General features: G+C 44.1%; 1 protein-coding gene across 1 annotated transcript in view; it reads right to left on the bottom strand.

Annotated features, from left to right (window-relative positions):
• The window catches only part of ZMYM2 (zinc finger MYM-type containing 2), a 118108-nt gene that overhangs the window by 46326 nt on the left and 56925 nt on the right, over nt 1-14857 (bottom strand). Inside the window, exon 2 of the mRNA XM_077298362.1 lies at nt 10827-11659. Within this exon, the coding sequence (XP_077154477.1) occupies nt 10827-11583 (757 nt within the window). The 5' untranslated portion in view covers nt 11584-11659. The remainder of the gene's footprint in view (nt 1-10826; nt 11660-14857) is intronic.

Here is a 14857-nt window from a genome sequence, read left to right as displayed (position 1 = left end):
GGCATCATGTTGCATTTGCAGAGCCCCTGATGTACCCAAACAGTAGAAACCCCCAAAAGTGACCCCATATTGGAAACTAGACCTCCCAAGGAACTTATCTAGATGTGTTGTGAGAACTTTGAATCCCCAGGTGTTTCACTACAGTTTACAACGCAGAGCCGTGAAAATAAACAATCTTTTTTTTTCCCACAAAAATGATTTTTAGCCCCCCAAATTTATATTTTCCCAAGGGTAACGAGAACTTAGACCCCAAAAGTTGTTGTTCAGTTTGTCCCGAGTACGCTGATGCCCCATATGTTGGGGTAAACCCCTGTTTGGGCGCACGGTAAAGCTTGGAAGGGAAGGAGCACTGTTTTACTTTTTCAATGCAGAATTGGCTGGAATTGAGATCGGACGCCATGTCGCGTTTGGAGAGCTCCTGATGTGCCTGAACAGTGGAAACCCCCAATTCTAACAAACCCTAATGCAAACACACCCCTAACCCTAATCCCAACCGTAAATGTAATCCAAACCCTAACCCTAAATTTAGCCCCAACCCTAACCCTAACTTTAGCTCCAACCCTAGCCCCAACCCTAACCCCAGCCGTAGCCCTAACCCTAACCCTAGCCCTAACCCTAATGGGAAAATGGAAATAAATACATTTTTTTAATTTTATTATTTTTCCCTAACTAAGGGGGTGATGAAGGGGGGTTTGATTTACTTTTATAGCATTTTTTATAGCGGATTTTTATGATTGGCAGCCGTCACACACTAAAAGACGCTTTTTATAGCAAAAAAGTTTTTGTGTCTCCACATTTTGAGACCTATAATTTTTCCATATTTTGGTCCACAGAGTCATGTGAGGTCTTGTTTTTTGCGGGACGAGTTTACGTTTTTATTGGTAACATTTTCGGACACGTGACAGTTTTTGATCGCTTTTTATTCCGATTTTTGTGAGGCAGAATGACCAAAAACCAGCTATTCATGAATTTCTTTTGGGGGAGGCGTTTATACCGTTCCACGTTTGGTAAAATTGATAAAGCAGTTTTATTCTTCGGGTCAGTACGATTACAGCGATACCTCATTTATATCATTTTTTTATGTTTTGGCGCTTTTATACGATAAAAACTTTTATAGAATAAATAATTATTTTGGCATCACTTTATTCTGAGGACTATAACTTTTTTATTTTTTCTTTGATGACGCTGTATGGAGGCTCGTTTTTTGCGGGACAAGATGACGTTTTCAGCGTTACCATGGTTATTTATATCCGTCTTTTTGATCGCGTGTTATTCCACTTTTTGTTCGGCGGTATGATAATAAAGCGTTATTTTTTGCCTCTTTTTTCCTACGGTGTTCACTGAAGGGGTTAACTAGTGATATAGTTTTATAGGTGGGGTCGTTAAGGACGCGGAGATACTAAATATGTGTACTTTTATTGTTTTATTTTGATAAAGAAATGTATTTATGGGAATAATATATTTTTTTTTTTTCTTGATTTAGGATTTTTTTTTTTTACTTATGTGGAAATTTTGTATATTACTTTTTTACTTTGTCCCAGGGGGGGACATCACAGATCGGTGATCTGACAGTTTGCACAGCACTCTGTCAGATCACCGATCTGACTTACAGCACTGCAGGCTTACCAAGCACCTGCTCTGAGCAGGCCACCTCCCTCCCTGCAGGACCCGGATGCCACGGCCATCTTGGATCCGGGCACCTGCAGCAAGGAGGTGGTAAGAGACCCTCGCAGCAACGCAATCACATCGTGTTGCTCCGGGGGTCTCAGGGAAGCACACAAGGAGCCCCCTCCCTGTGCGATGCTTCCCTGTACCGCCGGCACACCGCGATCATGTTTGAACGCGGTGTGCCAGGGGTTAATGTGCCGGGGGCGGTCCGTGACCGCTCCTGGCACATAGTGCCGGATGTCAGCTGTGATAATCAGCTGACACCTGGCCGCGATCGGCTGCGCTCCCCCCGTTAGCACCGCCGATCGCGCTGGATGTACTATCCCGTCGGTGGTCATACGGGCCCACCCCACCTCGACGGGATAGTACGTCCAATGTCAGAAAGGGGGTTAAAACATATATATATATATATATATATATATATATATATATATATATCTCAAAAGTTCCCACGCTCGAGTTCATATGAGAACATCCAGCAGAGGGCGCATCACCGCGACTCAAGGTAACTACAGGACATTCCCCTGCACTCCATTCATTCCCCGTATTTTTACAACCACAAGCACAACTGCTTTAGCAGAGCTCCTGGGTGTAAAATGATTTAACCCCTTCAGATGGATTTACATCGTGGGACGTGACCAGAACGACGGAAGGTATGGGATATTGTTGATTTTTTATTTTTCCTTTTTTACAGAACGAGGGTCTTCAGGTGGATTAAGAGTATAATAAATTATTACAACACCCTATGTCTTTATTTCATTAAAGTACTTTGTAATAATGTGTGTGTTTTATTAACCATTTTGTACTATTGGATTAATAATGGATAGGTGTCATATTTGACGCCTCTCCATTATTAATCTGGCTTAATGTCACCTTACAATAGCAAGGTGACATTAACCCTTCATTACCCCATATCCCATTGCTACACGGGAGTGGGAAGAGAGTGGCCAAGTGCCAGAATAGGCGCATCTTCCAGATGTGCCTTTTCTGGGGTGGCTGGGGGCAGATGTTTTTAGCCACGGGGGGCCAATAACCATGGACCCTCTCGAGGCTATTAATATCTGCCCTCAGTCACTGGCTTTACCACTCTGGCGGAGAAAATTGCGCGGGAGCCCACACCAATTTTTTCCGCGATATAACCCTTTAATAGCTAGAGCGCCCAAATTTTGCACATACACACTACTAACATTAGTAGAGTGGAATATGCAAAAAAAAAAAAAGGGGATATGAGATGGTTTACTTTATGTAAACCATGTCTCATATCCTGTCGGGTTTGGGAAGGAGATAGCAAAAGCCGGCAAATGAATTACCGGCTTTTATGATATCTAGCGCTGTATGAAAAAAAAAAAAAAAAAAAAAATTATATATATATATATATATATATATATATATATATATATATATATATATATATATATATATATATATATATATATATATATATATATATATATATATATACACACACACACATATACACACACATACATACATACACACAAACACCTATTCTATGTGTAGACATTTATTCTACCTATATATATTATTATACCCCATCTGAGAGCTGCATGATGTAGGGGCAGAAAACCCAATTTTGGTGAGGTGCCACTTACGGGGCTGTGTGCTGTAGTTTTTTATAAAATCATAGATTTAATCAGCAGGAGATTATGTCTAGAGGACTAGTAAACCTGCTGCCAGGTAGTGCAAACCTCCATAGGCAGCTTTGCACAGTACACAGAAAGCCGCCAATCAGTGGTGTGGGTTTATACAGGGCTCAGCAGTCAGAGAAAGGCTAGATCTGCTGCAGATAAAAAGTTTTTAATCAAAATCACTGGAATCAAAGACTTTGCCTCTAGGTCAGATCTGGGCAAAGTGCGGACCACGGGTCACATCAGGCCCTCTGGTTGTTCCAGTCCGGCCCGCGGATCAAGACATCTAAGGCTGCGTTCCAACGGTCAGTAATCTGCAGCGCTTTGGACACAGCACGTCTGCCGTATCCAAAGTGCTGCCGGCTTTTGAACGCAGGTTATTCTGCAAGTGTTCATTGAGCTGTGCGGAAACACCCCGTCCATTGTATGGGTGACATTTATCTTGCGGAGGCCTGCGTCTCCACAAGATAAATTGACATGCTGCGGTCTGGAAAGATGCGCCACATGTCCGTCTCAGCGGGTGAGCTACAAGCGTCAGTGCACACATAGTGAACATGGGATTTCTTGAAATCCCATCCACTACTCTAACATCTGGACGCTGCAGATGTACATAGCGTCCAACCCATAGTGTTTACAGACCGTGGGAACGTACCCTAAAGGGTTGAAACAGTGGCCCATGGGCTGCACAGTGCCCTCCCCCGCCCGCTATCACCGCTCTCAGTATCCTCTGGATGCAGACAGTGGGGAATACATTGGTGGAGGCGGGGCCGGCAGCCCTTCTTCCACCAATCAGCATTTGTGACAGCTGACGAGATTACATCATTTCATTGAATCAGCTGCAGAGAGTCAGTGCACTGGAGACAGGAACAGAGCGCCAGGGGAACGGGAGCAAGGCAAGTATGTGGTGTGGTTCTTGTCATGTGTATGTGGTGTTTGGCTGACGGGGGCTCACACTGTACATGGGAGGCTATGCGGGGGCTCACACTGTACATGGGATGCTTTGCGGGGGCTCACTGTACATGGGAGGCTATGCGGGGGCTCACACTGTACATGGGAGGCTATGCGGGGGCTCACACTGCACATGGGAGGCTATGCGGGGGCTCACACTGCACATGGGAGGCTATGCGGGGGCTCACACTGCACATGGGAGGCTATGCGGGGGCTCACTGTACATGAAAGGCTATGCGGGGGCTCACTGCACATGGGAGGCTATGCGGGGGCTCACTGTACATGGGAGGCTATACGGGGGCTCACACTGCACATGGGAGGCTATGCGGGGGCTCACACTGTACATGGGAGGCTATGTGGGGGCTGACACTGTACATGAAAGGCTATGTGGGGGCTGACACTGTACATGAAAGGCTATGTGGGGGCTCACACTGCACATGGGAGGCAATGCGGGGGCTCATACATTATATGGGGGCTGTGTGTGGTCTCATACAGTATATAAGGGGATGTCAGCATACTTAATTCTTCTCAACATTAAGAGATACATTATAATTATTATGTTAATATTGAGCAGAATTAATTTCAGCCTATTGATTTGACTCTCCACAAAAGTCATACAGTCTTTCATGTGGCCCCTTGGGAAAATTAATTGCCCACCCCTGCTCTAGATAATACTGCATTCAGATTAAGTAGCTTTTTTTTGCTGGTGACACATTTCCTTCAACAAATGTGCCATTTGTAACAAGAATAGTAACATGCACAGGATTAATTCATCAAGCTTCAAAACTATATTTACACTTTCAGATGAAAAGGCTAAAATAAGTGATAATTATTACTATTAAGGGTGATTTGTTGTAAGGATTTTGGGTGCTTACAATGGTTGCTCTATACATCATCTAAACATCAAGAAGTTATCTATAAAGCTGTCTAGGGCAGACTGAGGAGGAACAATATACAGCTTATAATAATAATAATAATTTTTATTTACATAGCGCCAACATATTCCGCAGCGCTTTACAAATTATAGAGGGGACTTGTACAGACAATAGACATTACAGCATAACGGAAATCAGAGTTCAAAACAGATACCAGGAGGAATGAGGGCCCTGCTCGCAAGCTTACAAACTATGAGGAAAAGGGGAGACAGGAGAGGTGGATGGTAACAATTGCTTTAGTTATTTGGACCAGCCATAGTGTAAGGCTCGGGTTTTCATGTAAAGCTGCATGAACCAGTTAACTGCCTAAGTATGTAGCAGTACAGACAGAGTGCTATTAACTGCATAAAGTGTATGAGAACATGATGAGAGTAACCTGATTATGTTTTTTTTTTTTGAATGGGCCACACAGGGATAGTTAGGTTAATGCGTTGAGGCGGTAGGCCAGTCTGAACAAATGAGTTTTTAGGGCACGCTTAAAACTGTGGGGATTGGGGATTAATCGTATTAACCTAGGTAGTGCATTCCAAAGAATCGGCGCAGCACGTGTAAAGTCTTGGAAACGGGAGTGGGAGGTTCTGATTATTGAGGATGCTAACCTGAGGTCATTAGCGGAGCGGAGGGCACGGGTAGGGTGGTAGACTGAGACCAGAGAGGAGATGTAGGGTGGTGCTGAGCCATGGAGTGCTTTGTAGATGAGGGTAGTAGTTTTGTACTGGATTCTGGAGTGGATGGGTAGCCAGTGTAATGACTGGCACAAGGTAGAGGCATCGGTGTAACGGTTGGTGAGGAATATGATTCTGGCAGCAGCATTCAGGACAGATTGGAGCGGGGAGAGTTTGGTAAGAGGGAGGCTGATTAGTAGAGAGTTACAATAGTCCAGACGAGAATGAATAAGGGAGACAGTAAGAGTTTTTGCACAGTCGAAAGTAAGAAAAGGGCGAATTCTAGAAATGTTTTTGAGATGCAGATAAGAAGAGCGAGCCAGTGATCGGATGTGGGGGGTGAATGAAAGCTCGGAATCAAGGATGAACCCAAGGCAGCGGGCATGTTGCTTTGGAGTAATGGTGGAACCACACACGGAGATGGCAAGGTCAGGCAAAGGTTGGTTAGCAGAGGGAGAGAACACGAGGAGTTCAGTTTTTGACAGGTTCAGTTTCACACTAAACAACTTTCCAACGAGAACGACAACGATCCGTGACGTTGCAGCGTCCTGGATAGCGATCTCGTTGTGTTTGACACGCAGCAGCGATCTGGATCCCGCTGTTATATCGCTGGTCGGAGCTAGAAGTCTGGAACTTTATTTGGTCGCTAGATCGGCATGTATCGTCATGTTTGACAGCAAAAGCAACGATGTCAGCAATGTTTTTACATGGAGCGTGAACGATAAGCGAGTCGCCGTTACGTCACTGGATCGCTCCTGCATCGTTCTGGAGCTGCTGTGTTTGACGTCTCTACAGCGACCTAACAGCAACGCTCCAGCGATCTAGTTTAGGTCGGATCGTTGTCTATATCGCTGGAGCGTCACTTAGTGTAACGGTACCTTTCGAGACAGCGGTAAGACAATCACTGGTGTTTTCTAAAAAGGTCGGCGTGATAACAGGAGAAGAGGTGTATAATTGGGTGTCGTCAGCATAGAGACGGTACTGGAAACCAAATCTACTGATTGTTTGTCCAATAGGGGCAGTATACAAAGAGAAGAGGAAGGGGCCTAGGACTGATCCTTGAGGAACCCCAACAGTAAGGGGAAGGTGAGAGGAGGAGGAACCAGCAAAACATACAGTGAAGGATCGGTCAGAGAGATAGGAGGAGAACCAGGAGAGAACGATGTCCTTGAGGCCGATGGAGCGGAGCATATTGAGGAGGAGCTGATGATCCACAGTGTTGAATGCTGCGGAGAGATCCAAGAGAATTAGCATGGAGTAGTGACCATTAGATTTAGTTGTTAGTAGGTCATTAGAGACTTTAGTGAGGGCAGTTTCAGTAGAGTGTAAAGAGCGGAAGCCAGATTGAAGAGGGTCGAGAAGAGAGTTATCTGAGAGATAGCAGGTAAGACGGGAGTGGACCAGGCGTTCGAGGAGTTTAGAGATGAAGGGAAGATTAGAGACAGGTCTATAATTAGCGGCACAGTTTTGGTCGAGGGAGGGTTTTTTAAGTAATGGATGTATGATGGCATGCTTAAATGAGGATGGAAAAATACCGGAAGTGAGGGAAAGGTTGAATATTTTTGTTAGGTGAGAGGTGACAGCTGGGGAAAGGGACTGGAGGAGATGTGACGGAATGGGGTCACTGGTGCAAGTGGTCGGGCGAGAAGATGTGGTCAATTTTTTCTTTGAAGTAATTGGCCAGATCGTCAGCGCGGATATCTGTGGTTGGGGCCTGCTCTCTTGGGTTGAGTAGGGACTGGAAAGTGTCAAAGAGACGTTTAGGGTTATTTGACAGTGAGGTGATGAGAGTGTTGAAATAGGTTTGTTTGGAGAGGTGAAGGGCAGAGTTGTATGTTTTTAGCATGAACTTATAATGGATGAAATCTTCGGGTAGATTAGATTTTCTCCACAGACGTTTGGCGCACCTGGAGCACCGCTGCAGGAAACGTGTTTGCAGCGTGTGCCACGGTTGTCGCCGTCTGTGCCGAGTTGTTCTATGTATAGGAGGTGCAGCTTCATCCAGGGCACTTTGCAGGGTTTCATTGTAATGCTTCAGAGCAGAATCAGGACATGAGATGGAGAAGATTGGGGCCAATGAGGACTGCAAGTTCTTCATAAGTTTCTGGGTGTTAATGGCCTGTATGTTTCTATAAGTGTGGAAAGTGGGGGTGACCTGAGCGGGGTGGCAGTTCTTGATAGAGAATGAAAGAAGGTTGTGGTCAGAGAGCGGGAGAGGGGAGTTTGTGAAATCATCCACTGAGCAAAGCCGGGAGAAGACCAAGTCAAGGGAGTTTCCATCTTCATGCATTGGAGAGTTAGTATGCTGCGAGAGGCCGAAAGAGGAGGTTAGAGATAAAAGGTGAGAAGCAGATGGGGAGAAGCAATGGGGATGTTGAAATCACCCATGTTAAGGGTGGGGGTGTCACAGGAGAGAAAGTGTGGAAGCCAGGTAGCAAAGTGATCCAGGAACTGATGAGAGGGGCCGGGAGGACGATACACCACCGCCACTCGCATGGAGAAGGGGTCATAGAGTCTGACAGCATGGACCTCAAAGGAAGGGAATACAAGTGAGGGTACTTGGGGGATAACTTGGAAGGTACATTTGGGTGAAAGGAGCAGACCAACGCCTCCACCTGCTCTGTTGTCTGATCTTGGGGTATGAGAAAATTGTAGTCCACCATATGAAAGAGCAACAGCAGCGGTGGTGTCTGACTGCTGAATCCAGGTTTCAGTAAGAGCCAGGAGATTAAGAGAGTTAGAAAGGAAAAAGTCATGAATGGAGGAGAGTTTATTACACACAGAGCGAGAATTCCAAAGGGCACAATTGAAAGAGACAGAAAGCATGCAGGGAATATTAATAAGGTTAGAGGGGTTTCTGGGTGTAGCAGTTGGGAGGTTTGACTGGCTATAACATGGGGGGCCGAGGTTGGGAGAGATGTCTCCAGCGACTAGGAGGAGGATAGAAAGAGTGAGCAGATGGTTAAGTGATTTGTGAGAGCGTTTCTTGTGTTGGATGGTGGGACTAAATGGATCTGAGCTGTTAAGCAATGTGAACAGAGCATGAGTGCTATACATAGGAAACTCAAGGACAGAGGTGCCGATATGGATGGAGTGTAAAGAGTTTATGCAAGGGCGGTGAATGTGAGTTAATGCAGCAGCCAGGATATAGATTATACAGATACATATGGTGAGTATTTGTTCTGTTTCAAGTGAATAGCTTATAGAACAAGAGTCATGAGAGGCAGGGCCATCATTGCGTGTCTGCCATCCAGCCAAAAAAATAGTTATACATTTAGGAAGGTTGTCATCTTAACAACAATGACCCAAGTTAAAACCACAAATCACCGCTCTTATCTGTGGTCTAATCAGAGCTTTCTTGGATGAGAGACAGTTCTGTCCAAAAAGACTTTAACTACAGCATTTGACAGTGATCCAAAAACCTCCAGACAAATCACCTTTTACGCAGCTGTCTGCTATAGGTTGGCATTTTTCCTCACTATTTGGAGAGGGGTCACAAAAAGGCAGCAATATTCATCAGAAATGTGCCTTCGATCTTCAGAGAAAGTAACTATTAAACATTTTCTCTCACAGTTCAGCTGTTTGTATAGAAACCGGTCTTTCCTCATTAAAACAAAGTGCTCATATTTTAACTATTTCTGGGCTGCCCATAAACTATAAATGACTGAGCAGACCACATATTACTCTTGGCGGCTGACAGAGAACAAAAAAAATGGCTTATCACGTTTACCTTCTCCATCTCGGTGTAGACAGTGCTGAGCGGTGCTTGTGGATACAGATTAGGAAGCAGTAGCACTGACAGTGCTTCCTTCTCTGAACCCAGTGAACATGTGATCGCATGGTGTAGGGAAGAAGCAGGCAGTGCTGTGTTCTAGGAGACCCAGTCAGCTCTGCTATGCAGGCTGAAGGTTCCCCTGTAAGGGTATGTGCACAAGACATCTTTAAGACGCTATCGCACCCACTGCGTTTTCCAGTCACTGGCGGTTTTGCCATTGCTCTTGTGGCGTTTTTTACTCCTATAGTATTCCTATTTTTCTTAAAATTTTCCCTCTATCAGAAAAAATAGGAATGCAAAAATGACAAAACAATCCCCATGTACTGTGAAAAAAAAATTCTATGTACATAGTTTTTTTTTTCTCAGTGCCATTGAAAGAACATGCAGATTGAAATCCGAAAATGTGCCTAACCAGGAAGCAGGGGAAGAATGGTCCAGTCCTGAACTGGCTAATGGCTAATAAAAGATGAGACGTTTTCTGCGGGACACAGCCGATAACGGTGCTCGGCTCTCTCCGGCAGTCCTGTAAAAATGAACATTCTCCACCGCAGCTCCATTGAAAGGGAGGACAAAATTCACTTCCTTTGAATCTAAAAGTTATCACCTCATCGGAGGATAACACTTTCCAGATTAGCCACTTGAATTTACACATTGAATAGCAGATGACTGGTGATGCACCTTTTTGAGTAATAAACATATCTCTTAGGCCCCTTTCACACATCAGTTTTTTGCCGTCAGTCACAATCCATTGGCTCGACGGATCCGTCGCAGATTCTGAAAAACTGATGCAATGGATTCGTTTTTTCGACGGACCCGACCAAGGGATCTGGCTAATTGGACCGGAGCATGCTCAGTTAAAATAAGCGGAATCCGTCGCCGGATTCCGTCATTTGACGGATCCGGCGCCCATAGGCTTCCATTCGAGCAAACGACGGACGACGGCGGATCCGTCGCTGTCCGTTTTTTCGATGGACACAAAAAAACCTTTACTTTGTCCATTGTTTCCGGCCACTGGGCAAACAATTTTTGATGGATCCGGCGAACGACGGATGAAAAGTGAGGCCATCCGTCGCTAATACAAGTCTATGAGAAAAAAACTGATCCGGTGGCATCAGTTGAATGATTTTTACTTGATGACACAAAATACATAATTACTACTAAATGTTATTTATCCTTTAACACTAACCAGAAGTGTGATGTGTTGCGGATTCCCCATTCTGAAAGACATCACCACCAACATTAATTCTTCCTGGATTATAAGGTCCCGATGTAGACTTGGTCTGTGAGGTAAGTGAAGGTGGAAAATTCGGTACATGGCCACCAAAATTAGACTGCAATCCATTGGGCACATCTCCCATACCAGGATTCTGCAGTGATGTGACATGTGTGATCATCAGGTTCATATCTCTACTCTCTGAAGTCTGACGGTGTCCATCACTTGCAGAGTTTATCCCAGAATCTAAAGTGGTGACATTAGCGATCTGTATTTCAGAGTCTGGCTCAGTAGTAATACCAGAACTCATTAAACCAGCACTTGGTTTGTTTCTTGAGAAGCTGGATGAAGATGGATAATCCCTATTAACCGATCTGTTGGAGTCCATAAGTCTGCGACTGGTAAAAGTGGAAGCATTTTTGTCATGGACACGACTTGGCTCAGGTTCTTCCTCATCATCAATGATGATTGTCTCACTTATTATTGACTTGCTAATATCTAAATCTTTGCTGGAAGAAGAGTGTGATTTCAAGTCTGCCCTGTGGTTTTCTTTTGTAGAAGAAAACCCAGCACTTCTCAGAGCCCCAGTTGGTACATTCTGAGGCACCTGCACAGGTTCAATGAAGACTACGTCATCGTCGTCATCAACTATAACAGATGTGGTCTGGAAAGTTTTAGAGGAAGTTGGGCCACCAAAAGCATGGCCCACATTTTTTAGTCCTGTAGCCATTGCATGAGATGGAGAACCAGAAGTTTGTGTCAATTTTCAGCCCCTTTTAAAAGGACACATGTGCATTCCACGTAACCTGCGAGAAACAAAGTAATCGTTAGAAAATATTTTGACTGAATGTAACAAAATCATTATAAGCCTTACTGACTATTGGCGAATAGTTCTGCACAGGTAAAAGGGACACGGTTTGAGGGTTTTTATGCATAACCAGAAATGTTTCCTACTTTGTGTTTCCATTGTGTAGATTTGGTGTAATTTGTAAAAATACACTTCATAAAAAACAACATACTGTATATTCATTAAAAACATCCTCCTTTAAACAGAAGCTACCTGTTTTGGTAAATAAATAAAAAAATGTCCCAATATCATAAGGGCACTTCATGCATCATGCAACAACGAGCCTTATATGAATACATATAGGGCAAGGAAGAGCTCCCACAAAATTAGAATAAAACAATAACTGTTATTGAACAATATATTAAAAGACAAAATTAAAAAGTAGGAGAACCGTGATAGGGAAACGCCAAGAAAAATATCAAAACACTTGTTGAAAGCTATTAAATGAATAGTCAATGAAAAGGCCCATATAAATCCTATTGCAACCATGAGATGAATCTCTATATCTAATATATAAAGCTGAATGTGTGTGTGTGTGTATGTATGTATGTATGTATGTATGTCCGGGATTGGCATCTGAACCGTAGCAGCTACAGCCACAAAATTTTGCACAGTCACACGTCTGGACCCCGAGAGCGTCATAGGCTATGTTGTGAGGTGAAATTTTAACCCCGCGCTTTCCAATTCACCAAACAATTTTGCCCCTATCTACATAATGGGGAAAAAGTGAAAGGAAAAGTGTTGGAGGCGTCGCAGCTACAGGCACAAAATTTTGCACAGTCACACGTCTGGACCCTGAGAGCGTCAAAGCTATATTGTGAGGTGAAATTTTAACCCCGCGCTTTCCAATTCACCAAACAATTTTGCCCCTATCTACATAATGGGGAAAAAATGAAAGGAAAAGTGTTGGAGGCAAATTAACAGCTGCCAGATGTGAACAAGGGGGACTTAAAGAATGACAGCGATGGCACCAAAGAGTATATACTGTACAGTTGCTAAGGTGGGGCCCCAACATGGGATAATCACACCACCACGGGGATATGAACACACACACAAAATGCGCCACACACTACCACGTGCTCGAACACATATACCACCCTCAGTGCACATTTCACCACACATACACCAACCTCGCCACATAAAAGTAGAAACACAAAAGTCGCCGCTCAAAACTCGCCACGCGCAAAACTCTCCACATGCAAAACTCGCCACACGTGCAAAACTCGCCACACGCAAAACTTGCACACGCAGAAAAATTGCCACACGCAGAAAAATTGCCACATGCACAAAAGTTGCAACACATGCAAAAGTTGCCTCACACAAAACTTGCACATACTCAAAAGGCACCACACATAAAACTCGCCACGCGCAAAACTCGCCATGCGCAAAACTTGCTGCACACAACTTGCTACACTAACCTGTCACATGCAACTCGACACACAAAAAGTTGCTACACGCATGTCGCCACACAAAACTCATCTCACAAAAGTCCCTACATGCATGTCGCCACACGCAACTCAACACACACAACTTGACACACGAAACTCGCCCTAAAACACACACAAGTCTGGTATCCTTCAAAAATAAAAATCTGATTAATAAGCAGACAAACTACAAGAGCAACAAATGTACCATATAGGAATCCGGCAGCTGTCAGTCACATGACCAGTCTATTATGTGTATGTGTGAGCTAATATATACTGCCAGGGGGTGGGCTTACTGTTGGCTGGGGATTTATCAGGCTGCCATTTTAGCTTACAAATACTGAGGTAAAAATACTGACCAAATAACGTGTGAACGAGGGCTAATACAGGAGGAGATGACATACAGCTATATACTATATACAGGAGATGACACACAGGTATATACTATTTACAGGGGAGATGACACACAGGTATATACTATATACAGGAGGAGATGACACACAGATATATACTATATACAGGAGAGATGACACACAGGTATATACTATATAGAGGAGGAGATGACATACAGGTACATACTACATACAGGAGGAGATGACATACAGGTATATACTATATACAGGAGGAGATGACACACAGGTATATACTATATACAGGAGCAGATTACCTACAGGTATATAGTATATACAGGAGGAGATGACACAGGTATATGCTATGTATAGGAGGAGATGACATACAGGTATATACTATATACAGGAGATGACACACAGATATATACTATATATAGGTGAGATGACACACAGGTATATACTATATACAGGAGATTACATACAGGTATATCTAATATATAAAGCTGAATGTGTGTATGTATGTATGTGTGTATGTCCGGGATTGGCATCTGTACCGTCGCAGCTACAGCCACAAAATTTTGCACAGTCACACGTCTGGACCCCGAGAGCGTCATAGGCTATGTTGTGAGGTGAAATTTTAACCCCGCGCGTTCCAATTCACCAAACAATTTTGCTCCTATCTACATAATGGGGAAAAAGTGAAGGGAAAAGTGTTGGAGGAAAATTGACAGCTGCCAGATGTGAACAATGAGGACTTAAAGAATGAGAGCGATGGCGACAAAGAGTATATACCGTACAGTTGCTAAGGTGGGGCCCCGACATGGGATACTCACCACACACGGGGATATGAACACAAACACAAAATGCGCCACACACTACCACGTGCTTGAACACATATACCACCCTCAGCACACATTTCACCACACACACACACCAACCTCGCCACATAAAAGTCGAAACACAAAAGTCACCACTCAAAACTCGCTACATGCAAAACTCGCCATATGCAAAACTAGGCTCACGCAAAACTCGCCACACGTGCAAAACTCACCTCATGGAAAACTCACCTCATGCAAAACTTGCACACACAGAAAAATTGCCACATGTACAAAAGTTGCACCACATGCAAAAGTTGCCTCACACAAAACTTGCACATACTCAAAATGCACCACACATAAAACTCGCCACGCGCAAAACTCGCCATGCACAAATCTTGCTGCACACAACTTGCTACACTAACCTGTCACATGCAACTCAACACACAAAATGTTGCTACACGCATGTCGCCACACAAAACTCATCTCACAAAAGTCGCTACATGCATGTCGCCACACGCAACTCAACACACACAACTTGACACATAAAACTCGCCCTAAAACACAC

The sequence above is a fragment of the Ranitomeya variabilis genome, chromosome 3 (genome assembly GCF_051348905.1).
Source record: "Ranitomeya variabilis isolate aRanVar5 chromosome 3, aRanVar5.hap1, whole genome shotgun sequence".
NCBI classification, from domain to species: Eukaryota; Metazoa; Chordata; class Amphibia; order Anura; family Dendrobatidae; genus Ranitomeya; species Ranitomeya variabilis.
Note: the sequence above shows the minus strand (reverse complement) of the source record. Positions and strands in the feature narration are given on the sequence as shown.